Source organism: Perca fluviatilis, chromosome 8, assembly GCF_010015445.1.
Source record: "Perca fluviatilis chromosome 8, GENO_Pfluv_1.0, whole genome shotgun sequence".
Lineage (NCBI taxonomy): Eukaryota > Metazoa > Chordata > Actinopteri > Perciformes > Percidae > Perca > Perca fluviatilis.
The window spans coordinates 34,208,014-34,235,444 of record NC_053119.1 but is presented as its reverse complement, the minus strand read 5'-3'; the positions used below and the strand labels follow the sequence as shown (position 1 = coordinate 34,235,444).

The following is a 27,431-nucleotide window of genomic DNA, read 5'->3' as shown; positions in this document are numbered from 1 at the left end:
GCAAAAAAAAGTGTGAAGCTGTCTATGGTAGCTCAGTTGCCAGTTAGATCAACAAGATCATGACTTGGTCTTAATGTGTGAGGTTGTGAGCTTTGGTTGATGAAGAACAAACCTTTTGGGATTGTGCTGTGGGGATTAGAGACTTTAGAGGTTTCAAGGGTTGACTGTTTTTCTCATTTCGACTCACAGCTGCACAGCCATTCGACCTTGAAACCTGACGTCTACATTCCACCAGGCGTGTCTGCGCTGCATTCCGGCGGTCGCAGCCACTCAAGACAATGATTGTGATTCCAACTAACCACAACGCCCATTATTGACACCCATAGCACACACTGATGTATGGCAGTCTGGATATAAAATTCATTATATTTTTTCCTCAGGCAGCAACTCAAGACGGATTGTTCCTTATCCAAAAAAGCTGTGTAACAAGGTAATACATCAACAGTAATACACAGTGTGGATAATTAGCTTTGGTATTAGAAATTGGGTCGTCTATTACTCAAATGTGATTTCTGGATAGCCAATTACTCAGTCTGACTCTTATCTTTTGAGTGAATCAATACAATGAAAAAAAGCAGGCAGACAGCAATTTAACTGTGACCAGGAACAAATTTATTTTAATAGCATATCTCACATCATATTATATGATTAGAAACAGCTGATCAGGCAGTTTTCTTTATTCAGCTGCCTCTTTACCCTAAAAACACAGGTAAAAAGGGTTGGATTAACTTAATTTCAAACAAATCTAACTGAGTTTTTTTTTTATTAAATTAAAGTTAACATTTTAATTGTTTGTTTACCTTGCCAGAGTCACGGCTCTTTGCTCTCATCTTGTTGACCTGGGACTCTGCGATGTCAGCACGCTCCTCAGCCTCCTCCAGCTCATTCTGCACCTTCCTGCACTTGGACAGATGAGTGTTGGCCTGCTCCTCCTGAAAAACCATAGAGATTGACATTTTTTAATGTCCTAAAAGACCAAACGTATTCTTCGTGTGAAAACATTCTGCCACAGAATCAAGCATTCAATGTTGAAAATGTATATTTTGTCTTTACCGCCTCCTCAGCCTGCCTCTTGTAGGCCTTGACTTTGAGCTGCAACTTGTCAACTAGATCCTGCAGCCTGGCAACGTTTTTCTTGTCCTCCTCAGTCTGTAAAGGTTTATTTAAAAGTAAGTAAATGTTTTTTGTAATATGAATGTTAAGTTGATTTGTTTGTTAACTATTAAAGTGACTGTACCTGATAGGTGAGCTCCTTCACCCTCCTCTCATATTTGCGGACACCCTTAATGGCATCTCCTCCGCGTCTCTGCTCAGCTTCAACCTCTGCCTCCAGTTCACGCACCTTCATTGATCAATAAGGAAATAAGTATGCATCTTTTTTAAATGAGTTCAGCTCTGCAAATTCTTTCTTTCTTTCTTACCCTGGATTCAAGTTTCTGGAGCTGCTTCTTGCCACCCTTCATGGCCAGGTTCTCAGCCTCATCCAGGCGGTGCTGCAGGTCCTTAACAGTGACCTCCAGGTTCTTCTTCATCCTCTCCAGGTGGGAGCTTGTATCCTGCTCCTTCTTCAGCTCCTCAGCCATCATAGCAGCCTAGAAGAGACAGGATAAAATGTTAACTAGAAAATTCCGGAAGAAATTTTGACAGTGTGCTTACTTGGTGCACATCCGAATAACACTAGCTAAGTATTAATAGCAGTAGCTGTATTGACATACATAGGTCACACTGTCACTGAGAGACAGATAGATAGAATACAATTGCTTAACAATAGCAATAGGGAATGGATGGATGGGCTTACAAGACACCAAAATGCATACAGTCAAGACCAGAGTACAGCGTAGTACCACTTACCGTTTCTTTTGACTTTTGAGTCTGGTGGGTTTAGGATGCTTAAAGTACTGATTATTTACATGAAATCTGGTGGATTTAGGATGCTTAAAGTAATGATTATTACATGGAGTCTGGTGGATTTAGGATGCTCAAAGTACTGATTATTTACATGAAGTCTGGTGGATTTAGGATGCTTAAAGTACTGATTATTTACATGGAGTCTGGTGGAAAACAAGCTCTTGGTGTTGAGGTCTGAAGTCATTCGGTCAGTTAGTCCATCATTACATCATGTTAGCTGACAAATAACACTTTTCCTTCCTTCCTCTCCTCTCTTCTTTTTTCCTCTCCTCTCTTCCTTTCGTCCTCTCCTCCTCTCTTTTCTGTGTGTATGTGTTAGAGGAGGGAGGGGGAGACTGATTGACAGGTGAAAAATGTCCATTATACCTATGAAGTTCCTTTCTTAATTCAAAAACCAAGAATTTTTGATAGTCTCTCTCTCTCTCTCCTTCTCTCTCTCTCCCTCTCTCCCTCCCTCCCTCTCTCTCTCCCTCTCTCTCCCTCTCTCTCCCTCCCTCTCTCTCTCTCCCTCTCTCCTTCCCTCCCTCTCCCTTCCTCCCTCTCCCTCCCTCTCTCTCCCTCCCACTCTCCCTCCCTTCCTTCCTTCCTTCCTTCCTTCCTTCCTTCCTTCCTTCCTTCCATCCTTCCAGAAGTCTCCATGATAGGAGGTGTGTGTGTCAGAACTTGTTGCTATGGTGATTTCCACAGTGCGGGAGTAGGGAGGGGGAGACAGTGTCTTCCATGGGTCAAACATATCCATTTAATAATAATTATACCTCTTAAGTTTGTTCTGTAATTCAAAAGCGGTGGGTCTAAACAGCAATAATATTATCATCAAAAGAAAGATAAAGGTCTGGCGAATGCATTGATGTGGTTTTTATGTTTGTTGTGTCAAATATATGGGACACAGAGCAGGTAACAAACAGGGAACTGTCTGCATCCTTCCAGATATTTTTTTTCACAGTTTCTATTGGAGGTTGAAATGTAGAGAGCCAAAAGTTTACGTCTGGTGGATTCCATAGTTACATGTCTGCGACCGGCACAAAATTTCCTACATTTTGACCAACAATGATGTATGAAGAGTGAAAATGGAGTGTGCGGGAGAGAGCAAGTTGTTTGGAAAACTTTCAGAGAATCATAATGCAGCTTCACCCTCTGTCCTCCCCTCTAGCTCTCAACATTCTGTCCCCATACACACACATTGGAAAATCTGAACCGGTCGGAAAACGTACTGCAGCTCCATTTTTTTTCAGAGTTTCTATCGGCAGTTGGTTCGAAAATAACAAAAAGTTTATGTCCAGTGGATTCCATAGTCACATGTCTGCGACCGGGACAAGATTTCCTACATTTTGACCAACTATGATGTATGTTGAGTGAAAACTGTACGGGAGAGAGCAATTTGTTTGGAAAGAATTTCAGAGAATCGTACTGCAGCTCCCCACTCTAACCTCCACTCTAACTCTCAACATTCCGGCCACATACACACACATTGGAAAATCTGAAACGGTCTGAAAAGAGGAAGATACATAAACTGTGATTTCGTAGAAACCATACTTGATATCCGAATGCCCATTCAGCCCAATAAGCGCCAAAATCTTGTCTTCGGTTTAAACTTTACATTTTTTTTTTTACATTAAAGTATGGCGATACAGCATGGTCCCAAAGTAGGGGTTGTTTTGAGCGATGTTAAGCGATTTCCTGAATATTTCCCATTCCAGTCTATGGGACAATTTTGCGCCGTTTTTTGCAGATTTCGTGAAAACCATGCGGCAAATCTTTTTGAAAACACATAGCACACCATTCCCGAGCATTACACACGTTTTTATGTATTTTGTGTGCGCGTGTTGGCAACGCTGCGTGTCGAGTAGCGCGACAAAAAATGGACGGAATAATAATAATAAGTATGAGAAACAATAGTCATTGTGCCGATTGCACATCGGCACACTGAATTAGAATTATCTTGATAGAAGAGACAGACAGACACTATACTATTAGATCCATGTAGTAGTGTGCAGAATATTTCTTCTATCAATTTGGAATTATTGATGCTTGATGCTAAAATGCGTGTGAATGCTGATTAGCTAAATTGCTAAAGCTAAACTGGATTAATAGCTTAAATGGGTAAGAAGAAGTTGAAGTGGTGAGGATAGTTGGAAAAGTAGGAATTTTAATTGACATAAATTTCATTAAAATGTTGAATAACAGCACTGATGTATAAAAGATGTGGAATATTTAAAGGTTTTTTGAAAAGCTAAGGCTAGACTGAATTGTTGGCTTTAAAATTTCAATAATGCCAAACGTGTCTGTGAGTGTGTCTGTGTGTATGTGTGTGTGTGTTTGTGTAAGTGTCTGTGTGTGCGTGTGTGTCTCTGTTGGTTTGTCTGTCTGTCTGTGTGTGTGTGTGTGTGTGTGTTTGTGTGTGTGTGTGTGTGTGTGTGTGTGTGTGTGTGTGTGTGTGTGTGTGTGTGTGTGTGTGTGTGTGTGTATATATGTGTCTGCCTGTGTGTGAGTGTGTCGGTCCGTTTGTCTGTCTGTCTGTGACTGTGTGTGTGTGTGTGTGTGTGTGTGAGTGTGTGTGTCCGTCCGTCTGTCTGGCTGTCTGTGTGTGAGTGTGTGGGTCTGTCTGTGTGTGTGTGTGTGTGTGTGTGTTTGTGTTTCAAACTGCACTATTTGGCTCATCTCAAGAAACTCTGTTATCAAATGCAATCAATGGTTGACATATAGTATATAATATAACAGGATCTCTGTTTTGTTAGAGTTCAGCAGATAAAAATGTGACATGCAGCTTTTGACATCAGAAGGGGAAAGTGCTGCGTCGTGGTTAGGAGAACTGCAGGTCTGTCTAACCAGTTGCCATATTTGTAAATAGAGAGGAGACCCCTTTGAGCTCAGGGATGTGGTCATTAGCTGAGGCTTTGATCTTTCTAATCCGCTAATGACCACATCACCTCTGTCTGACTGCTCTGTCAGTGAGGGACAGACCTGTGAAAAGAATGTTCAAAAGGCCCAAACTATAGGTGGCATCAGGGAAATTACCTCACAGTGAGCGGCAGAAGGCCTTTGCGAACGTATTGATGTATAATTTGTGTGGATAAATTGAAACAATGTGGGCATGTCAGCATTTCGAAAAAATGGTTCTCTGTGTTTTCATCCTGAGATGTCAAGGAATTTTAATATGGGCTCCCAATGGAGGGATGTTTGGGACTGTTGTCATTTGGAAGCTCACTGAGCCTAATGCATAAGTCCTATTGCCTAAATGAGTATTAGAAAAAAGTTGACAAGCATACCTACGTTTTGATGTATAAATGGTGTATGCACTAGCGGCGCCAGGATTTTGATTGTAGATGGGCCTCCAGAAAACTGGATGGGCCAGTTAACATAAGCCAAAAAAACAGGTTCCCCCTGCATACAGACAGCCACACACTAACGATAACGTTAGCCTACTTGCCTTGCTGGTGTGAGGGTGTGGCTACGGGAGGACTTGATGGGGAGAGGGCGGCCGAGCAGGATGGTAACTCATCACTTGTAACCGCGTTACTTGAAATGGAAGGAGTTTCCTCATCCTGCTCCTCGGAGTGTTTCTTGCTGAATTTAAATGAAAACAAGCTGCTTTGCCTTGCTTTGCGTTTTATATTAGCTAGCTAATAACTACAGTCTGTGTCTGTCTCATTGAGTTTGCTTGAAAAGCCTGCACGCAAACGTCATTCATTTCATTGGATCACTTGCTGGTGACGATGCAGCCTGTGGGCAGGTTTAATAGTCCACACGTGGGGTAGAAGCCGCTGATTGGCTGAGAAGCTTTCACTCAAAACTTTCCTCGGGCTGCTGATTGGATGAACTGCTAGAATGAAAATCACTCACTACTCACTATAGGCCTGGGTCAAAGTGGGCGGGGCCGGACCTAAAATGGGTAGGCCCAGGCCCACCAATGGTAGCGACGCAGGTGGGTGCATGAGACGTAAAAATTGTGGGCGTGAGAACAAGTTATAGAGAAAGTACTACGATTACTTTTTCGAGGCTCCACGCTCTAGTGATTTCATCACCCGCTCTAAGTCACGCAATACACACTCATTATAAACTTTGAAAAAAACTGTTGATGTGATGACAGTGATGACACAAAAACTGTAAAATATATCAAACTGCTGAGAAAGAGCCTAAAAACTTATTTTTTTGTGAATGGTTTAAAGTTGAATTGAACTCTGTAGGTGAAAGTATGAAGGAGGTGAATTATTTTGAAATGGAAGAGGATTTTAAGAATTTGAAGCCTGCTTTCATTGACTTTAATGTAAAAAAAGCTTAATATTTTAAAGTAAAGTATAAATAGCAGAAAGAACCATCATGTGCTAAAAGAGCTGAACATTTTCATATTTGAATGTTTTTTCTAGCTGAAAGTATGATGAAGTTGACCAAAAAACGTACGGAGGAAGAAGCGGAATAATAATAATAAAGAATCAAATAACATTACTGTGAATGCTGTTGAATCAGCATTCACACAATTAAGTGCAACAGCCCAAGATATATTAAAGTTACTAGTCCAACAGTAAGATGGACAGCTTGGCATCTGTCTTGCAGACTATTATCCCGGGAAGCTCTTGCCAACAACTAAAAGCGCATCCGAGATGCTTGGTCACTTTCTCCTTTTCTCTTATTAGCTTCTTCCATATGCCTCTGGCATGATGTCCGTAGAGGCTGCTATACCTGGATTTGTTGCCCACTCACCCTGGCTGCAGTTCTGGCATGGCAACAGCGCCTTTCCCCATCAGTAACCAGTAATAGTTACATTTTGGTGCTGCAGTTATATCTTGAAAAAACACATTGGAGTAAAATTGAGAACAAATGAAATGTAAACCTACATCAGTGATGGCCTTCTTGGCCTTCTCCTCTGCATTCCTTGCTTCCTGAACAGTGTCATCCACTTCACTCTGGACCTGGACCAGGTCAGACTCAAGCTTCTTCTTGGAGTTCAGAAGGCTTGTGTTCTGAAAGGCAAAAATATTTAGGCACTTTAGCCATCATATGCCTGAATTTCATGTTATTTAAAATGTAATGAGATTTTTTGAATTACTGAAGAATGATTGGGCTCATTCACCTGAGAGTGCAGAAGTCCAACACGCTCACTGGCATCCACCAGCTCCTGTTCAGCAATTTTGCGACTTCTCTCCGTCTGTTCCAGACCAGCTCTAAGTTCCTCGATTTCTGCTACCATCAGACCATTTCTGCGATCCACCATAGCAGCTTGTTCCTTGAACTCCTCCTGGGCTCTCACAGCATCATCAAGGTGCAGTTGTGCATCCTAGTGAAAAAATATCAGGAAAGTATTCACATGAATGCCATAATGTACCTGCATTATCCGTGCAACAGCTCTGTGTCTAACAATACCTTCAGTGTGGCCTGCACATTCCTCAGCTGCTTCTGGGACTCAGCAGCCTGGCGATTGGCGTGGCTCAGCTGAATCTCCATCTCATTCAGGTCTCCCTCCATCTTCTTCTTGATTCTCAGGGCATCGTTTCTGCTCCTGACCTCAGAATCCAGATTGCTCTGCATGGAGTCAATCACCCTCTGGCTGTTCCTCTTGATCTGCTCCATCTCCTCATCTTTCTCTGCCAGCTTCCTGTCCACCTCACCCTTAATCTGGTTGAGCTCCAGCTGGACACGCAGGATCTTTGACTCTTCGTGTTCCAGAGTTCCCTGATGAAATCAAAGAATGAAAATGAATCTTTGCCTTCAAACTTGTAAAAAAGTATATTTGTCCATGATTTAGATTTTTCTTCTAAAGATGAAAAGATGTCCCCAGTCAAAAAAGTGTACCTCAGCCTCTTCAAGAGCTGTCTGAATCTCAGTCTTCTCGGTCTCCACCTGCTTCTTGGACTTCTCCAGCTCATGGATGCTCTTGCCAGTCTCACCAATCTGTTCAGATAGATCTGAGATCTCCTCTGCAGAGACATGTTGTTAAGCCTTACAATGTAAAATATAAACACTTGATTTTATGACATGTTGAATACAATGTAAGAAATACATTTGTTGAATATAACTGTCAGATAGTGCAGAACTCACGTTGCAGATTCTTGTTTTCACGCTTCATGGTCTCCAGCTGATCCAGAGATTCCTCATAAGAGTTCTTCATCTTGAACAGCTCAGTGCTGAGTGAACGAGTCTCCTTCTGTGCTCCCTCGAGCTCTGCCTGACCCTCCTCGTACTTCTGTTTCCACTCTGCCAAAACCTGAATAACACCATTTATATTGTTCAGTTGTTTATGTAGCAATGGGAAGACAAATAAATATATCTTTCATTGTTTGTATGGCTTGGCCACACAAGGTAAACAATGCTACCTTGTCAAAGTTCCTCTGCTTCTTGTCCAGGTTGGCAGCCAGCCCATTGGCCCTCTCCACATCAATCATGAGGTCCTCCACCTCACTCTGGAGCCTCTGTTTGGTTTTCTCAAGAGAAGCACACTTGGAATTTACTGCCTCAATCTGCTCCTCAGCCTCCTGAAGACGCTGAGCCAGCTTTTTCCTGTTTGAAAAAGGTAAGATTTGTTTCCCACTGAAAACTATGAAGTCACCTGAAGCCTTAGTAACAAGAATCTGCAACGTGAGATCTTATATTTTGAGTGTTGCGTTGTTGTTTGTTTGAAGCCTAATGTTCTTACGGAAGCGAGTTTTGGAAAGGGTGGGTGGGCAATTTATGATCAGCCTAGTATTGTTATCAATGGTTAGTTATGTTTTTAAAGATCTATATGAACATCATAAGGGAGAGCTGTAAAATGTTTGCTCCAAAGTTGAGTTATGCTAAAATCATACACTGGCCATTGAATTGTTTGAATGTTACTCACTTGGATTCCTCAAGCTCCTCAGTGCGCTGGATAGCATCAGTTTCATACTTAGATCTCCACTGAGCCACCTCACTGTTGGCCTTGGACATTCCACGCTGCAGCTCAGCCTTGGCCTCTTGCTCCTCCTCAAACTGCTCCCTCAGCAGATCACAGTCATGGCGGGCTGATTGCAGTCCATGGGCAAGAGCATTCTTAGCCTGGTGTAAGAAATATGATTGAATTTACAAAATTCCTGAATCCCAAACGAATAATACCAATACACACTTACTTAAATGTTTCTTACCTTAACCTCCTCTTCAACATGTCTTTTCAGCTCCTCAATCTGTTGTGTGAATGCCTGTTTGCCTCTGGTCAGCTGGGAGACAAGAGCTTCTTTCTCTTCAACTTGACGGCTGAACTCACCTTGTGTGAAAGATGTCATGATACATTAGTTTATATCATGTTTCTTAATAACATACACAACACATCATTAACAGATAGCTTGTAGATACCATTTTCTGTCAGGAGACGTGCTCTCTGTGCACTTGTGTCATTGATTTGACGGACATTTTCATCATTCTTGGTCTTCAGTTCGCTGAGTTGGTCCTCTAGAGTACGGCACATCTTTTCAAGATTTCCCTAATGAGTAAATAGAGATGAGCTCAGCGATCAAATGTTATCTATAATATTAATGGTTTTTTTATTACTGTACTAATTTGGGTAATAGCATGTAATGCATGGTTTACCTTTGCTTTAGCAACATTCTCCATGTTGCTGGAGAGGTCATCAATCTCCATCTTGTATTCACTCTTTTCCTTCTCAAGCTTCTGCTTTACACGCTGGAGGTTGTCGATCTGCTCTCCCAGCTCAGCAACGCTGTCAGCTTGCTTCTTGCGAAGAGCAGCAGCAGTGGCTTCATGCTGCAGAGTGGACTCCTCAAGATCACGACGGAGCTTCTGGAACTCGGCTTCACGCTTCTTGTTCATCTCAATCTGAGAAGCAGTGGCACCACCGGCCTCCTCCAGCCTCTCACTGATTCTCCTAAGTTCCCTGGAGAGGTCGCCTCTCTGCTTCAACTCGACGTAGCCGCGAGGCTCAGCCTCAATCTCCTCCTCCAGTTCCTCAATACGAGCCTGTTGAATATAGATATAAGGTCTTTCACTGCACTTTTACTTTTAATTAACAAATTGGAAACATTTGCAGGAATGGTTTCTGTAAACCTATGTCACCTGGAGCTCCTTGATCTTCTTCTGAAGCTGAGCACCCAGTGACTGCTCATCTTCAACTTTGCTGAGGAGCTGACTGATTTCAAAGTCCTTCCTGTGAGATAGTTAAAATACAAATTTAATGCAGTTGACCACAGCTTTTTTTTCTTTAAAGAGTGCTTGTTGTACAAATTCAAAATTTTTTACTTTTTGATCTTCTCGTCAGACTGCTGCTTCTCATTCTCAAGATCCATTATGGATTCCTGGGCCAGTTTCAGATCACCCTCAAGCTTTCTCTTGGATCTCTCAAGGTCCATACGGAGCTTCTTCTCTTGCTCCAGAGAACCCTCAAGCTAAGAAATAAGATGAGTTTTTAATCATCACATTCAAGAAGAATACTCTTGCTTTGCCAATCCAAGAGACTTTGTAAACTTACATCATCCACTTGCTGCTCAAGCTTGGTCTTGGCCTTGGTCAGAGTGTTGACTTTGTCTTCCTCTGCCTGCAGGTCATCAAGAGTCTGCTGATGAGCCTCCTGAAGGGCTTTCTTTTCCTTAGTCAGCTTAGCAATGCTCTCATCCTGAGAGGCCATCTCCTCTGTCAGGTTCTTAACCTAAATGTGCAAGAAAGATCTTGTCTTTAAACAATCATAATTATAATTTTACTTGATCTGATAGAGAGATTATTAGTTAGGAACCTTGTTCTCTGTGGCATGTTTCTCTTTTTCCACTTTGGCCAAGGTAAGCTCCAGGTCATCAATATCCTTCTTGAGCTCAGAGCATTCATCCTCCAGCTTTCTCTTCTTGGCAGTGAGCTCAGCATTGATTTCCTCTTCATCCTCCAGTCTCTCAGTTGTCTCTTTGAGTTTGGCCTCCAGCTGAATCTTACTCTTGATAAGTCCCTCACATCTCTCCTCAGCATCATTCAGATTTTCTGATTCCTAGTTAATTTAAAGACAATATAAGTCAGCACATCAACTTTGAAAAACATGAAAAGCACAACTTACTGTCAATGTGTACTTACAGATGCTACTTGCAGGTGCAGATCATTCTTCTCCTGCATAAGGGACACCATCTTCTCCTCCAGTTCCTTCTTCTTGGCCAGGGCAGTAGCCAAGTCAGTTTTCATCTTATCATAGTTCTCCTTCATATTTGCCAGCTCCTTTTCAGTTTCAGCAGTCTTCAGCAGAGGTTTGATCTTGTAGTACACCTTCATCCATGGCCAGTGTTTGACATTCATGAATGAGCGGATATTGTACTGGATAGTATATATGGCTTCCCTGAGGACAAGAAGTAGCTGTTATGGACAATATTGGTAGTGATTTTTCATACCATGATTCAGAATGAGCTGTTTTTAACATGCCTCCTCTCCGTCATCTTTACAAACTCCTTTCTCATGAGGTAACCACGGCACAAAGCCTGAGTCATGGTGACCAGAGATGACAGTTTTTCATCTCTCATCTCCTCAAGGACACCCAGCAGACCGGCCTTAAAGAACACCTGATCGAACAAAAATAAAAAGGAATGTAGGATGAACTCAGATAGTGAATACTTCACCTTGTTAAGAAAAAAGGATTTTCGCTTACCCTACATGTTTTAAGGCTTCAAAGGCTAAGGTTTTTTATAAATGGCCACATGCAGGCTGCTCTGCCTCTATACTTAAAATAATTCACTTTTCCTTGGCTCAAACTCTACAATCATGTAAGTAGTTGTTAGATTTTTTAATTTAATATTAACAGATATAATTTAATACATATTATTACCAGAAAAACAAGCAAACAAACTGGACTAAACAGCCTAACCTCTTTGGTCCTTATTGCACAGTAAAATAAAGAAAGTGAGGTCTTTACCTTTGTGTGTCCGAATTTGTACTCATCATGTGGAATATCAATTGAACCAAGCAGCTTCTCCGAAGCCTTCTTGTTGTCAATAAACTGGCCCTCGGGGATGACACTGGCATTCAGTACCTTGTACCTTTTTTATGAGAGTTAATGGTCAGTATGAGCATTTTCTTTTGATAATCTATCCAAATTCTATTAAAATATTGATTGATACCTCTGCTTGAAGTCAGCATAGATGATTCGGCTGGGGAAACCTTTTCTGCAGATTCTGATACCTTCCAGCACACCGTTACACCTGAGCTGGTGGATGACCAGGAAGTTCTCCATAAGACCTGTAAAAAATACATTTTGTAATTACTTTTTTGACTTAATAGTTTCTTAGTTAAAGCAGCACACAATTAAATAAACTTTATTAACAAAAAAAAACCACTCCTTAAAGAGTATTAGGAAATTATGTTCTCTATATACCTGGAGTCTTTGTTTCATTGGGAATCAGGCAGCGCACAAAGTGAGGATGGGTGCTCCTCAAGTTAGTCATCAGCTTCCCCAAGTTCTCCTGTAGATCCAAATGGGGAGTCTTATCATGACATGTAATCAATTGTGAGTTTGAGCATAAACCGATATATATACAGTATAATATAAGTTTGCTATGTTAAACCTTACCCTAAACTGTGAAGACACAGTCTGCATAGAACCACCCTTCTTCTTGCCTCCCTTCTTGGTAGTATCTGTTGAGGATTTTAAGTAGACATGTTTTGTTAGAATAACAAATAAAATGTACATGAACATATTCTACAGTTAGTTGAAAATATACAGTGTAACCTAAAAACATGTTTTAGTTTACTGCAGTTACTAGCATACCCTCAACGACGGGAGGGAAGCAGATAGCCAGCAGTTTCACTGGGGATTTCATGTACAGCTGACAGACGGAGTCATTCAGTGGATCCTTGTTCTTGTCCAGCCAGCCAGTGATATTGTAGTCCACGGTACCAGCGTAGTGCACCAGGGAGAAGTGGGCCTCAATCTTGCCTTTCTTGGGGGGCTTAGGCTTCTCAAATGCTTTGTTTTTGCCAAGATGCTGGTCATACAGCTTGTTCTTGAAGGATGTGTCTGAGGCCTTGGGGAACATGCACTCCTCTTCAAGGATGGAGAAGATGCCCATGGGCTTGAAAGAAGTGGAGAGAAATATAGTATTAGTTGATTAGGTGTCATTAGGTGACACACACAATCCAAAAAGAACAATTATATATTATCAACAAATGAAGTGATTACCTTTTCAATGAGCTCAATGCAGGCAGCCAAGTCCATGCCAAAGTCAATGAACGCCCAGACAATACCCTCCTTCTTGTACTCCTCTTGCTCCAGGACAAACATGGTGTGGTTGAAAAACTGTTGCAGTTTCTCATTTGTGAAGTTAATGCACAGCTGTTCCAAGGTGTTGAACTGTGAGGGGACAATTCATCAGTATAATTTCTCGCAGGGCAATAAGAATGATTCTGTGAATTGTTGGAAATGATGCTTACGTCAAAGATTTCAAAACCAGCAATGTCCAGGACACCAATGTAGAACTGTCGTGCTTGTTTAGTGTCCAACATCTGGTTAATACGAATGACCATCCACAAGAACATCCTCTCATAGATAGCCTTGGCCAGGGCAGGCACCGAGTTCATCACCTGAATAAAAACAAGGATGTGATTTGATTGAAGTCAGTCAACCTTTTTGTAAAATCATTGGGAAAGCCTCTCTTCCTCCTGACAGCTGCCCCTAGTCTCACACAGACTAACCCAAGGTCCAGTTCCACATCGGCCTGTACCATGGATGTATAATAAGAACGTTTAAAATAATAACATTTTACTGAGCAGAAGGGACAACTTGACATATTGGAATGATTTTAACCTGGAGAGCAGCGTGAATGGAAGGAGTGCTCACTCTGATTTACAAAAAAAAAGATTGCTCAACTTGAGTCCAAGACAAACAGTCTAACAATTTCTCTAACTTGGAATGTTGGTGTTGGCAGTGTTAGAACTAGGCCTAGTCAAAAGGTAATGATTAATAATTTTGTGCGGGAAAATCCAAATCTGCAATGTAAATGGATTGTAGTTACATAGCACTTTTCTAGTCTTAACAACTGCTCAAAGCGCTTTTACATATTACAGGCACCATTCCCCATTCACACACATTCATACACTGTGGCTGAGGCTGCCATACAAGGTTGACAACTGCTCATCAGATAAACATTCACACACAGATGGCGTAGCATCGGGAGCAATTTGGGTATCAGTGTCTTGCCAGCGGACACTTCAACATGGGACTGCAGGGCCAGGGATCAAACCACACACCTTTCGATTGGTAGGCGACCGTTCTACTACCTGAGCTACCCGTAAAATCCAGGATTGAATTTAAAATCCTTCTTCTGACTTACAGAAGTACGAAGTACAAAATCGTATCTTGAAGAGCTCATAGTACCTAAGAGAAGCAGAGATAGGGAGGGAGAGCACTGCTCTCCAGAATGCAGAGTTACTTGTGGTTCCTAGAGTCTCTAAAAGTAGAATGGGAGCCAGAGCTTTCAGCTATCAGGCTCCTCTCCTGTGGAACCAGCTCCCAGTCTGGGTCCGGGGGGCAGACACCATCACCACTTTTAAGAGTAAACTTAAAACTCTCCTCTTTGATAAAGCCTATAGTTAGGGAGTGAAGAGTTGCAGCGTTCGACTAGACCGGCGGGGGTGGGTGTGTAGCCACAGTCATGGTGCACCCCCACCCTATCTCTGCTTCTCCCCATAGAAAGCTCACGTATATTTGGGGAGTAAGGAGTCGCAGCGTTCGCCTAGACCGGCGGGGCTGGGTGTGTTTTTTTTCACCCAGCATGTTTCCTTGGATCAGGATGGCACCTAATTCATAGTGGCAGCTGTCGCCGTGGTCCTGCTCTACGCCTGCTGTGCCCTATTACACCCTGCTACGCTCTGCAGTGCCCAGCTACGACTTGCTACGTCCAGCCAATGTCCTGCTACGCCCTGTTACGCCCTGCTGCGCCCTGCAACACCATGATCTATTACAACTACTACTTCTAGTCATTATCTTTATTGTGACTATTATTGCCATTGTTCATCACAACCCCAATCGGCACCGTCAGACACCGCCCACCAAGAGCCTGGGTCTGTCCGAGGTTTCTTCCTAAAAGTGCCACTGTCACAATGTAAAGTGTCCTTAGATAACTCTTGTTATGATTTGACACTATAAATAAAATTGAATTGAATTGAATTGAGCCACAGCTGTGGCAATGTTACCAGTAAAACTTCTCTGTAAGGAAAATGTAGCAGTACAATATATTCCTCTGAAGTAGAAGTACAAAGTAAGTCAGTACTGTGAGTGAGTTGAGTTGCATAGTTTGTAAGTGCTTTGTAAGTTATTTCTGGGTACATATTCTATATTTTTCATACCTGAACATCATAACAAATCTATAGCAGTTTGGGGCCCTTTTACATTGGGCCCCCAGGCAGTTGCCTAACTTGCCTAATGGAAAAGTTTGCTCTGGATGTTTTCCCCCAGTTTATTGTAAATGTATTTCTGACCATGAGTAGACACGCCTTGGGTATATGATGCAACTATGTCATGGCAGGTGTATTGCAGGTGTATAGGAAGCGCAGTGTGAGCATTAAGTTGATTGTATGAGGGGTTCTCGAGAACGCTGCAAACACAAATACCACAGTCCAAGCAATCTGCCTGAACGGGCACCTCACTGGTGAGAAAAATAATACAAAAGATCTAAAAACTAAAAATAACATCTAAGATGGTCCTTGACTTGTTCTACATTACGCATTTAGAATTCATTGTGTCTTTGAAAGTAGCAATACGGTATATTGAACACTGCCGTTGTAGGCTGATTGTTATTAAACCCTGTACTGCATTATTTTAGTAGAAATAATATAACTAATCTGTTTTTAAATAGTTATTATTGTATTGATAATTCATATTTACCTGAGGTACAGTCTGTCCCTTGGTGACATATTCATTTCCGACCTTCACTCTGGGATAGCACAGAGCCTTGAGCATGTCAGCGGAGTTCAGACCCAGCAAGTAAGCAACCTTGTCAGCCTCTGAAAATAGTTCAGAGATTTCCATCATGATGTAAACAGACACCAGTGTGATTAAGAACTGCTTTACTGTTGTTTCCAAGCTATTCACTTTGAGCTGACATTCAGTACTCACCCTCTGTGCCATCAGGCTCAGCCTGCTCCTCACGCTGCTTCTGCTTGAACTTCATGTTACCATGGTGGAGCACAGCACCAGTCATCCTGTAGATGGCTATTTTCTCTTCATTGCTGAAGCCCAGGATATCAATGGCATTCTGAGTTCAAAAGAGGTTGACACAAAACATATTAACTTTAGAAGAATGCACTTGCATTAAATGGAAAAAAAGTACATTAAAATATTTTGAAGTGAAGATCACTTACATCAGTGGCTTCCAGCTCAACTTTGTCATCAATGCTGGCCACAGTGATCTGACCCATGCTACACATGGGGAAGTCGTAGGGGTTGGTGGTGATGAGTGCCATATCTGGAGATTAAAAAAGGGTGGAAATGTCAGAACATTTTTTTCATATGAAAACAGGTTAAACAATGTGCATCCTCTCAGTCTTCTTACCAAGTATCTCAGGGATGTGGCCGGTCATCATCTGGAAGAAGATGTGGTAGCCTCTTTCATCAGAAAGCTGGTATGTCACTCTAGACTTCTCCAGCAGATCTACAAATATTGTTCATAAATTACAGCCTGGCCAATTCTCAATTCCAGTCATTTGTATGTACTATGAGTATTATTACTTACATGTCTCAATATCAGCACTTGCCAGTTTGCCCGTTGCGCCAAAATGGATTCTGATGAATTTACCCTGTTTGGAATAATAGATTTTTAATGTTCCTCCACATTGGCAATCTGTAACAAGACCTCTCTATTGTGCAGAAATTGTTCCAAACTTACAAAACGAGAAGAGTTGTCATTCCTAATAGTTTTGGCGTTACCATAGGCCTCCAGCAGGGGATTGGCTGCAATAATCTGATCCTCCAGTGACCCCTATAATCCAGGTTTAGAATTACAGTCAGAAAATGACATTATTTTTCCCCCTTGAAAAATATTCTATTACGGAAGAACCCTGAATTTTAATCATACAGTAACATACTTTTGAGTCGTCCTTCTTCGGTCCACCAACTGCGATTGTTGCAAAGTACTGAATGACGCGCTTGGTGTTCACAGTCTTTCCAGCACCAGATTCTCCACTAGGTATAGACACAGACGTTTAAGAATTTGATCAAGATATTTGACAGTTAAACAAAGTCTATAAATGTAAATACAACAAACTTACGTGATCAAGACAGACTGGTTCTCCCTATCTGTAAAATCAAAAACAAAATAATTGACTATGTTTTACTGCAATAGAAATGTCACATATTATACAATATACATTCTACATTGTTATGGTAATAACTTACCAGTTTGCATGAACTGAAAAGCGTTGTCAGAGACAGAGAAGATGTGGGGTGGAGCCTCCATACGCTTCTTGCCTCTATAGGCACTTACACATTCAGCATCGTACACTGGGAGCCACTTGTAGGGGTTCACAGTAGCACAGAACAACCCAGAGTAAGTCTGAAAGTGATCATAGAGATTCAACAGTTAACTCTGTTTCCTACAAGTATAGCAATTTGCAATAGTTCTCTTTTCTCATTAGGCAGATTGTCTTACGTAGATCATCCATGCTGCATAACGCTCTTTGAGGTTATACAGCACAGAGGCTTCATTGAGATGGGTCATCATGGCCATGTCCTCAATCTTGTCATACTTGGGAGGGTTCATTGGATGGACATCAGCTTCTTTCACTACCCTCTCCTGGAACAGTACATTTGTCACATTGAGAACTGATCATATTGAATTGCCGGTTGAGTCTGACTTCATGATACTAACCTCCTTAGATATCAGGGTTTCAACGGTGACTTGGTCACCATCTTTCTTGAGGATTTTTGCCTTCAAGTACAGCTCCTTGACATCGGCGATGTAGCAGGCACTCTTGGCATCAAATGGTGCAGTTTGAGCCTCAATTCTCTCCTTTTCTGGCTTCCGAAGGTAAATGGCAGCTTTGCCATAAGTGGCCATCTCCGCGTCCGTACTCATGGTGGCGGCTGATGTCTGTTAGATAATTACAAAGGTACTTCCACCTTAGAATAAGTCCATGTAATTAAACAGCCCTTAAAATGAGCTGAATAGGACACCTATCCACAATGAAACCATGTCTGGGTATTGTTACACTTGGGCTTTGACTTCAAAGTGACAAAAAAAATTCAGACTTAGTTGTTATTGAGAATACATACTAACCTCTTGTTTAGACACTAAATGATGGAGACATAGTTTGCATATGTATTTAACACTTTTAACAGAAAAGGTAAACATTTAAAAGATGTCCTTACCTGACCTCCTCTTTGTCAACAGTATTCACCAATCCTTTTTTGAAAGGTCCTGTTCTTTTTGTTAGAGTAGGTGTAAAAACAAATGCACTCAATAAATGTTTCAAATGATCTCAAGCTGATGAGAACATAGCCACTACTACAATCCAGGACTCCCAGGTCTTCTGTGTCACACACTGTGTCCACAAGTAGCCTTTATATTGAATCAGGTTTTGATGACATCCCAAAAGCTAAATGTGGTATGCATACCAAATGTGGTATCGCAGATAGTCAGATAGTTGTTGTAATTATATATCAACTGATGTTTCAGGTGTCTGTTGAAAGGCCAAGTATTGATTTTTGCTTACTGATTAATTCTATTTAAGTCTATTGTAGGCTCTTGAAGTCTTCATTTAACAGTTTAAAAACATTGGACTATCAGGCAATTAAAAAAATGTATCTTATTAATTATATGCTTGCCATGATTAGTTCATTTATATTAATCGCAAACATCAATAGTTGCCTTCTGAAAGCAAAGTAGTAAATATCGAATAAAATGGATTTTGGTAGATGATTGAATTGGATCCGAATATTCAACTCCATTCTAGCTTTATTTAGTTGGGATTATTTGGTTTTTATTGTGTTTTGCTGTCATCTAAGGTTGTGTTTCTCTCCTTTGATCTCGGATTACACACACACACACACACACACACGGTGCGCAGCATCAAGAGAGAAAGGGGCAGTGATGACTCCACAGTCCGCTAACTTGCTGCTCTCACTACTGTGGTTGAATTTCCAGCTTGCTGTGTAAATTGAGACATGTCACATTCTGGCCACTGACCTACATAACAAGCCTATATCAAAACATATCCCAGGCAGAGTAATAGTTTAAGTCTACAGTATGTCTGCATTAATGACGGGTACATAGCAGCTGCCTGATAACACTGCCTCCTCTGTCTGTTTCAGTATCAGTTTTTTTGGGTGGATCAACTATTGCCAAATCATCCTGAAGGACTGCTAAGGGAAGACGCAACGTGTGACCGAAAACAAAGTCATTAGGGCTGAATATTGTGTACATTGTATATTGTACTGTTTGTTGCTGTGGAGACTGAGGAACTTGGGAGTCAGAAATCCCTCGACGTGTAACTGCCTTTAGGCAGGATTCTGACTTTTTTCTCAGAATACTATCTTTATTCTCAGAATTATGACTTTAAACTCAAAACTCTAATAATTTTTTTAGCATATATACTCAAATAAATTGTTATATATATATCATCATCTGTTGACATTTCCCAATGCCTTCCCACAGTTGCTTAATAAAAGTGGGCTTTCCACACAAACAACACGTACATGTGTTATTAGTATGAGAACAAAAAAATTGATTTTAACTGTGTCGTGCTCGGGTCGAGCTTGGACGTAAATATGTTAATGCCTGTCGAGCTCGGGTCGGGTTTGGTTACTGCTCTGATAGAAAAATGCGGCCCGATCAGCACTCTAGTGTACATGCGTTCTTCTGTAGTTAGATCGGAGAAGGTGAAAGCGAAGATGCCCAAGATGCCGTTGCGCAGATGTCAGCCACTGTCATACCTCTGAGGAGAGTCGTGGGTGCTGATAACGCTCTCGTGTAGTGTGCACAGATGCCAGTCCCTTTACACTAAAAGCGTGGGTGATAACCTCACACAGCCGTTGAGACAGCCGCTGTTTCGAAAGAGCCGAGTGAGTGTTAAAAAGTGATCGAACAGCAACCGCCTGATGTCTGCCGTGCGTAAAACATGAGATAACTGAGATAACGCGCGCACTGGGCAGACTAGGTGAGACGATTATTCCCTTTCTATGAGGGTTTCTTCCTTCCACTTCATATATATATATATATATATATATATATATATATATATATATATATATATATATATATATATATATATATATATATATATATATATGTTGTGTTTGATACACCTTCTCATTCAATGCGTTTTTTTTTTTTTTTTCATGACTATTTACATTGTAGATTCTCACTGAAGGCATCAAAACTATGAATGAACACATATGGAATTATGTACTTAACAAAAAAGTGTGAAATAACTGAAAACATGTCTTATATTTTAGATTCTTCAAAGTAGCCACCCTTTGCATTTTTATTAATAAGGGGAAAAATTCCACTAATTAACCCTGACAAAGCACACGTGTGAAGTGAAAACCATTTCAGGTGACTACCTCATGAAGCTCATTGAGAGAACACCAAGGGTTTGCAGAGTTATCAAAAATAGCAAAGGGTGGCTACTTTGAGGAATCTAAAATATAAGACATGTTTTCAGTTATTTCACACTTTTTTGTTAAGTACATAATTCCATATGTGTTCATTCATAGTTTTGATGCCTTCAGTGAGAATCTACAATGTAAATAGTCATGAAAATAAAGAAACACATTGAATGAGAAGGTGTGTCCAAACTTTTGGCCTGTACTGTATATATATATATATAGATATATATATATGAAGTGGAAGAAACCCTCAAGGTAAGGAATTCTCGGCCGAAAATAGTTAATTTTGACTTTCGACATGAATGAAGGATTTGGCTGCAAAGTAGCCGCGCTCCTGTCCTCTCTAATAGAAAAGAAGGACGGTGAGGCCGACAGCGCGCATAAGTCACTCACTCTCCTAGCCGACGTCGAGGCTATGAGGAACGCTCGTTGTCAGGAACAACATTCTGAGAGAGATTTGTGCCAGAGGCTCAAAATGGGAACCCCCAAGCCCGAAGCACTGTCGTCTGATCCCCTTCAACAAACGCTTCACTAAGGGATGAGCAAAACCCATCTCTCTTCACAGTCCTTGTCGCACGACGAAAAGGCCGCAACATACGCTTTAAAAACTTGGCCAAATCATTATCCAACAGTGTCTAGGGTAGGTTAATACGAGAGGCAGAGGTTGTGTCCTTAAGGTCCATATATTCACATACAGCATATTGGCTCACACACTGGGCTCTACTGTTACAGATGAACATACCAGATTTAACCACAGGGTGGAGCTGTTGCCTAAGTAGCGCAACGAGACACCCTAACCTCTCCAAGCGCTCCCATTCAGCGGCCAGGGCAACAGCTGTTGGCTTATCACTGCGGGGTGGGACATCGCACAGTCCAGCTGCGACAGTGCGTCCCTGTGCCATAAGGCAGCTGTCATTTTGATGACGTCCCTGCGAGTCAGAAGTCAACAATTTATAACAGATCTGCTGCATCATCTGCTAACTCTTTAAATTCCACTTTACAGTTTTTTACAACTAAAATTAAAACTTTCCCACAATTAGCAAAACCTTACACTCAAGGAGCAAGACACTGGCCTAGATTTGCACAACTGTAAGCACATTGTCAGGTTCACACTTTTTGCAAAACATCACACACAGTGATTTGCAAAACACTAAACACACTTGTATGCATTTGACACAGAAATTTATCATGATATCATTTCCTTGCAGTTTCAAAGCAAAGGCATTCAAATGAACACACCCATGAACCATTTGGTTAAACACAGCCACCAGGTACGCAAACACATGATTGCTTACAGTTTTTTCTGATTGCTTAAGCACATTTTTTGTAACTATTGGCTATTTTTGCAAAACTCTACACACAAATAAGAAAACCTTTCACCCAATTATCAAAACATTGTAGTTCTCTTGCAAAAGCGAACACAGCTAGATTAACTCTTCACACCTTCGTAAAAATTGTGTTTTCGTATCAAACAGTAAACACAAGCCATCATCTACTAAGCACACAATGTGCCAACTACACACTGATGGAATGAATACAAAACACATCAGGCTTTTGCTTTCTCTGTGTACAGATGTCAATTTGAGGTCATACTTTTGTCATAGTGTCATGTAAACATACAAGGATCCAAACTTCAAGTATTGGTGTTTATTCACACTCATCAAAACCAAGACAAAGTCAGAACACAAAATAGTAATTTCACAAAAAAAAAAAAAGTTAAAGACAATCAGCCTACATCATGTCGTCTTTCTGGGTCCGGCCACAAAATTTCGTCCACATCGCATGCGATATCCTCCAGTCCAAGGCACCGGGGAAAATATCTCCTTGAATGCCGTATCCAGGCCTGACATGATGCCTGGTCAATATCTCCACATGCCTCCTCCATTGCCTGTAAAAGGGCTACCTGTTGATGAGGATGACGGTCGTACACTTTCCAGCGCCAGGCAGAGAAGAACTCCTCGATGGGATTTAAGAATGGAGAGTATGGAGGGAGGTTGAGTGCCATGAAGAATGGATGGTCTGTAAACCAGTTGCGGACCAAAGCAGCCCTATGGAAACTAACATTGTCCCATATGATGACATATCGGGTATGCTCTGGTCTCTGAACAGTGAGCATGTCATGTAAGGTGTCCAGGAATGCAATAATGTGTGCAGTGTTGTATGGGCCTATGGTTGCATGATGGTGAACAACACCATTTAGGCTTATAGCTGCACACATGGTTATGTTACCACCACGTCATCCTGGGACATTGATGATGGCACGGTGTCCAATAATGTTCCTGCCACGTCTCCTGGTTTTACTGAGGTTAAAACCGGCCTCATCTACAAAAAGTAGCTCATGTCCCATGTAGGGTTGGGTATCGTTTGGTTTTTTTTCGGTTCCGGTGCTAAATCGATACTTTTAAAACGGTGCCGGTGCCTAAACGGTGCCTGAACCGGTACTTTTCAATAAAGTAAAAAAAAAAAGAAGAAGAAAAAAAAATAAGGGTAGTAAACAACAGTCAGTGACTTGTTTATTGCTAAGGCCATGGTCAAAATTAAAGATTTAATAATAATGTAATAACTATAACAATAACTTATTTCACCAGTAAATTGCTGTTGAACCCCAGATGGGAAAAGGGTATTTTACAATTACTGTGAATGCACCACGAGGCTACCTGTTTTAAGTGAATGCACCGTCTGTGTTGTTTAATTCCGACAATGGCAGCTGCAAGTGAACGCACCGTCTGTGTTGTTTAATTCTGACAACGGCAGCTGCAAGTGAACGCACCGTCACGGCGTCTGTTTCATATTCAAAATACCTCTAAACATACTGTATATCTATGAATTGCGATTAACGGCAGCTGCTGCTGCGCTGCAGAGCAGACTGTTACATCCCGCTGTTGAAGTCCTCCACAGTGAAATACAGTCACACTTTACACTGTTTAACGTTAGCTGTCAGCATTTTAACCGTGATTAATCCAGCTGCTAGCTAAAGGTAGGCTAACGTTACATGCTGTCAGGTGTAGTGTAAAGTCGAGCACCGAAATGAGGCACCGAAACTTTCGTTCTTATTCGGTCTCGTTACTACCGTTTACGTCGGCACCGGTTCCCTATTGGCACCGAGTTTCGTTACCCAACCCTAGTCCCATGGCATCTGCTTCCAGTTCCATCACTCTCTGGACAAGACAAAACAAATGCAACACATCAGGCCCATGCACAGCACTACAGTATGCACTTCCAAATTCAGAACCAATGACACTATAGCTTACCTGCACATAGTCATATCGCAGTTGCTTTACACGTTTTGTGTTTCTCTCGAAAGGAACTCTGTAAATTTGCTTCATTCTTATTCTGTGCGGCGCCAAATTACACGCACTTAGTGCAGAAATGCTTACACTGTGTATATTTTGAAGATGCTGTCATTATCAATTATGCGCTGCTGTATTTCGCGCAGTCTTATTGCATTATTGGCAATCACCATGTTCACTATATGGGTCTCTTGCTCTGGAGTGAACATTCTTCCTCTGCCCCCAACATCTGGACATCTAGCAATTCTGTAAAGTAACAATTTCAGTATTTTTGCATGTATGGTACTGTTGTGTTTCTCATTAGAGTATGGCAGTGCTACAAAGTACTTACCGATTCTCATTTCGAAATGTCCTAATGATGCTTGTAGCGGCTCAAATTAGGCTGAACCCGTTGGCCAGCTTCCCTCAGGGTCATCCCATGGTTGATGACATGGTCCACTATTGTAGCTCTGATGTCATCAGTTATTCTATTTCTTACTCTTCTTACCCTCCCTCTTTCCCCTCCTCGTCCTCTTCTTGCTCCTCCTTGTCCTCTTCCTCTAACTTCCTCTAACCCTCTCGCTTCTTCAACTCCACGTCCTCTTCCTCCAACTTCTTCACCTCCACGTCCTCTCCCTCGGCCTCCTCTGCCTCCTCTGATTCTCACTCTTCTCACTCTTACTGCTCCTTCCATTGTACTCCACACAGACAGCTTACCTGTGGCTTATTTATAGTGCTTATGTTGATTGCAAAGTGAACTAATTATCTGAAACAGTTTTCACATGTGAAAGTGTGCAAGACAGTTGGCAAAATAGTGTTAATGATAGCCATACATGTGTATAATTTTGCTAGGAGTGTGTTGGAAATTTGGTAATTGAGTGTAAGCAGTGAGTTGTTTAAAGTTCTGCAAAAAGAGTGCTGTGCAGTGAATTGTGCCTACAGTTTTGCAAAGTGTGTGTTACAAAATTGCAAATTGAGTGCAAAGCAGTGTTTGTGCTTTTAGTTTTGCAAACTCAGTGAGTGGTTTTGCTATACGTATTAATAGTTTTAGAAATTGTGCTACAAGAATCACGATTAGCGCTTAAGCATTCAGAAAAAAATAATTGTAGACACACCAATCAGGTTAAAGCACTATCTAAAATGCAGCAGGTAAGTTCACCTGCCTTCAACCAAAATGGAAGGAGTCACAAGAAGAAGACTGAGGGTGAAGATCCACCTAGACGAAGAGATAATGTCTAGTATTTTCTGTACTTTTTCAGATAATTTTTTTGTTTGTTGTTGTTTGTTGTCGTGATTGTAACCTGTACTGGATACCGTATTTTATTTTTGTCTGTTGTTTGCTGAGCTAACAGTGTTATGCACACTACTGTAGTAGCATGAAAACTTGTGATTCTCCATGTTGACATGTTGACTGATTTGGGTATATGGAGAGAAATAAATTATATTTTCCTCAGTCTGCAGCACTGGTCTTGTGTAGTGTGAACTTATTGTAAATTTGCACTTTCTCTGTGTACTTCATTTACAGTACTCTAATCACTGAGAAGTAGAATTGCTAAAAGTGTTTTAGGTTAGCAACAGCAGTGTGTATCTGGTTCAAACATAATTAAGTCAAATGAAACGTGTGTGTTTCATATGGTAACAAAATATGTTTTTTTATAAACTAGTGTATAGTTTTTGCAAGAGTGTTTCATTTTGCAAAGGGTCTGAGGTGTTCTGCTAATTGGGTGTGTGATTGTGCTAATTGTGTGTAGTGTTTTGAAAAAGACTGTCCCTGTTTTCAAAATTGTGCTTAAGCAATTGAAAAAAACTGTGGTTGCTTTGCTGAAATGTGCTATATAAATAAATTAAAAAAAAATAAAGCTGCCTTTCTGTTCACTCACAAATGTTGCTACATGCTGAGAAACAGTCATTTTAAATTGCTCCTAACACAGAGATGCTCACAAGTCTCTGAGTCCACATATTTTACATTCAGCGCTTCTTTTGTTTGGGCCTTGTTGCATGAAGTTTTAAAAGCCATGATTATAATGAATGACACAGCAGCTGCTGGTGTGGTCAAACTATGTTTCCTTTCTCAATTGTGGCAGCAAATATGTTAAGTGTTACTTAGGTAGGTTAAAGGTTATGCAGGGAGGGGAATAACATTCACCTCATAAGACGTTCCCTAAAAGTAAAGATAGTTCATGAGTCCCACATTTTGAGTCTAGGTTGAGTCTGAAGTCTTTTGAGGACGAGTCTTAAGTCAAGTCTCCAGTCATTGTGTGTGACCTAAAGGGTAACTTAGATTTTTTCAAACTGGACCCTATTTTCCTATGTTTTTGTGTCTACGTGACTGACAATCTTTGACATTGGTCCAGTATAAAGCAAGAGCGCTTCTGTCGGCAGTCAGCTAAACAACCTACAATGTAAGTTATTGAACGTTGTATGCAACATTATGAAAAGGATTTCCAAGGATGTCGACTTTCTGTTAAAGAGTAAGATCCTTTTTTTAAACATTAAAACATCCGTGAAATTGCGTTCACTAGATCCACCAGACTCCATGTAAATAAACAGTAATTTTAGCATTGTAAAATACACTTCATTCAAAGTCGACAGAAACAAAATGAAACTATGAAAAGCCATTACCACTTTTCCAACAATCACAGAAATAGACACATAGTTTACTGATTTACGAAGGAAAATATGTTGGCTCTATACACGCTGAAAAATATAGTTTTTTTTTAGCGCTTGGTATCTCAGAGCTGTTTCTGGTTAAAGAAAAAGGTTTTAAAGAGGTTAAGGCATATCTCTGTAGGGATCCTTTCCATAATGTTGTCACACACTTAGAATAATAATCTGAGCATGTCTGTGGCAGAAACAGCATTTTAGTAGACGTAATTGACCCTGCAAATTTGCCCTATAGGATTACATGGCAGCCCGGTCCGCGGCTGCAGGTCACAGCGTTCTCACTTAAAACTGGACCAGTTGGGAAGATTGTTGTTCCCATCGTCAACATAGGAAAATAGGGTCAAGGTTGAAAAAAAAGGAATTACCCTTTAAGTGCAACTCCAGTCCGATTCTCAAACTTGAGTCCCCTTCTCTGCGTCAACACTCCTAAGTCATAGTGATCCCCAAAACAATCAACATCAGCAGCAGAACACAAGCAGCTTAAATGGCCCAGCAAATGGATAGCAAATTCCACATTAGTCAGCTTATCACCTTTTTCCTAGCTCCTGAATTTCTGACGATAAGCATCAGGGACCAACTCGTACGCTTTGAGAACAGCAGCTTTTACCTTAGCCTATCTCAAAAAATCAGTAGCACTTAATGCAGAGCAATTATGGGGTTTCATTTTGGTGAGTAGGCTACGTTTTGAATTTCTGTTTGCAATGTTTACAGCCTACTTTCTCTTTACACTTACCATCTGAGGCAAATGTGTTAATATCTGTGTCTTTATGGGGCACAGCCCACACTGCTGTACCACTGGGCTCCACATGGGTGGCCCACACATGCCCCGCATTTCAGGATGGTAACGGGGCCCACAGTGGGCTGCCCAGTCGGGGCCCTTTTTTGCCTGCAGTGGGCCCACACAGGCAACAAAAGGACATATTTGCTTGGACTTAGCTAAGGTTAGCTAAGGTTTTCCATGGATGTATTATGCCGCTATCCGAATCAAGGTCACCTGCCAGACCTTCCTCCACAGCGCTGCACATGTAAATAGACCAAAACACAACACATTAAGAAAACAC

At 41.2% G+C, this 27,431-nt stretch overlaps 1 protein-coding gene across 1 annotated transcript; it reads right to left on the bottom strand.

The window, feature by feature from the left end:
* Positions 1 to 589: 589 nt before the first annotated feature.
* On the bottom strand, positions 590 to 18,366 carry LOC120563664 (myosin heavy chain, fast skeletal muscle-like). Its single transcript, XM_039808009.1, has 40 exons — positions 18,200 to 18,366; positions 17,700 to 17,921; positions 17,481 to 17,624; positions 17,228 to 17,384; positions 17,101 to 17,128; positions 16,918 to 17,014; positions 16,719 to 16,811; positions 16,566 to 16,629; positions 16,386 to 16,484; positions 16,195 to 16,298; positions 15,950 to 16,088; positions 15,719 to 15,837; positions 13,267 to 13,416; positions 13,016 to 13,186; positions 12,605 to 12,908; positions 12,407 to 12,471; positions 12,212 to 12,299; positions 11,958 to 12,075; positions 11,753 to 11,876; positions 11,266 to 11,402; positions 10,927 to 11,182; positions 10,601 to 10,843; positions 10,340 to 10,516; positions 10,111 to 10,256; positions 9,928 to 10,018; positions 9,445 to 9,831; positions 9,211 to 9,337; positions 9,003 to 9,121; positions 8,720 to 8,916; positions 8,217 to 8,400; positions 7,942 to 8,107; positions 7,696 to 7,820; positions 7,267 to 7,575; positions 6,977 to 7,180; positions 6,741 to 6,866; positions 1,422 to 1,592; positions 1,238 to 1,342; positions 1,054 to 1,149; positions 801 to 932; positions 590 to 697 (listed from the first exon to the last, which is right to left on the bottom strand). The coding sequence occupies exons 2-40, from the start codon at positions 17,904 to 17,906 to the stop codon at positions 677 to 679; spliced, it is 5,790 nt and encodes a 1,929-aa protein (XP_039663943.1). The 5' UTR covers positions 17,907 to 17,921; positions 18,200 to 18,366; the 3' UTR covers positions 590 to 676.
* Between the last annotated feature and the right edge of the window lie 9,065 nt (positions 18,367 to 27,431).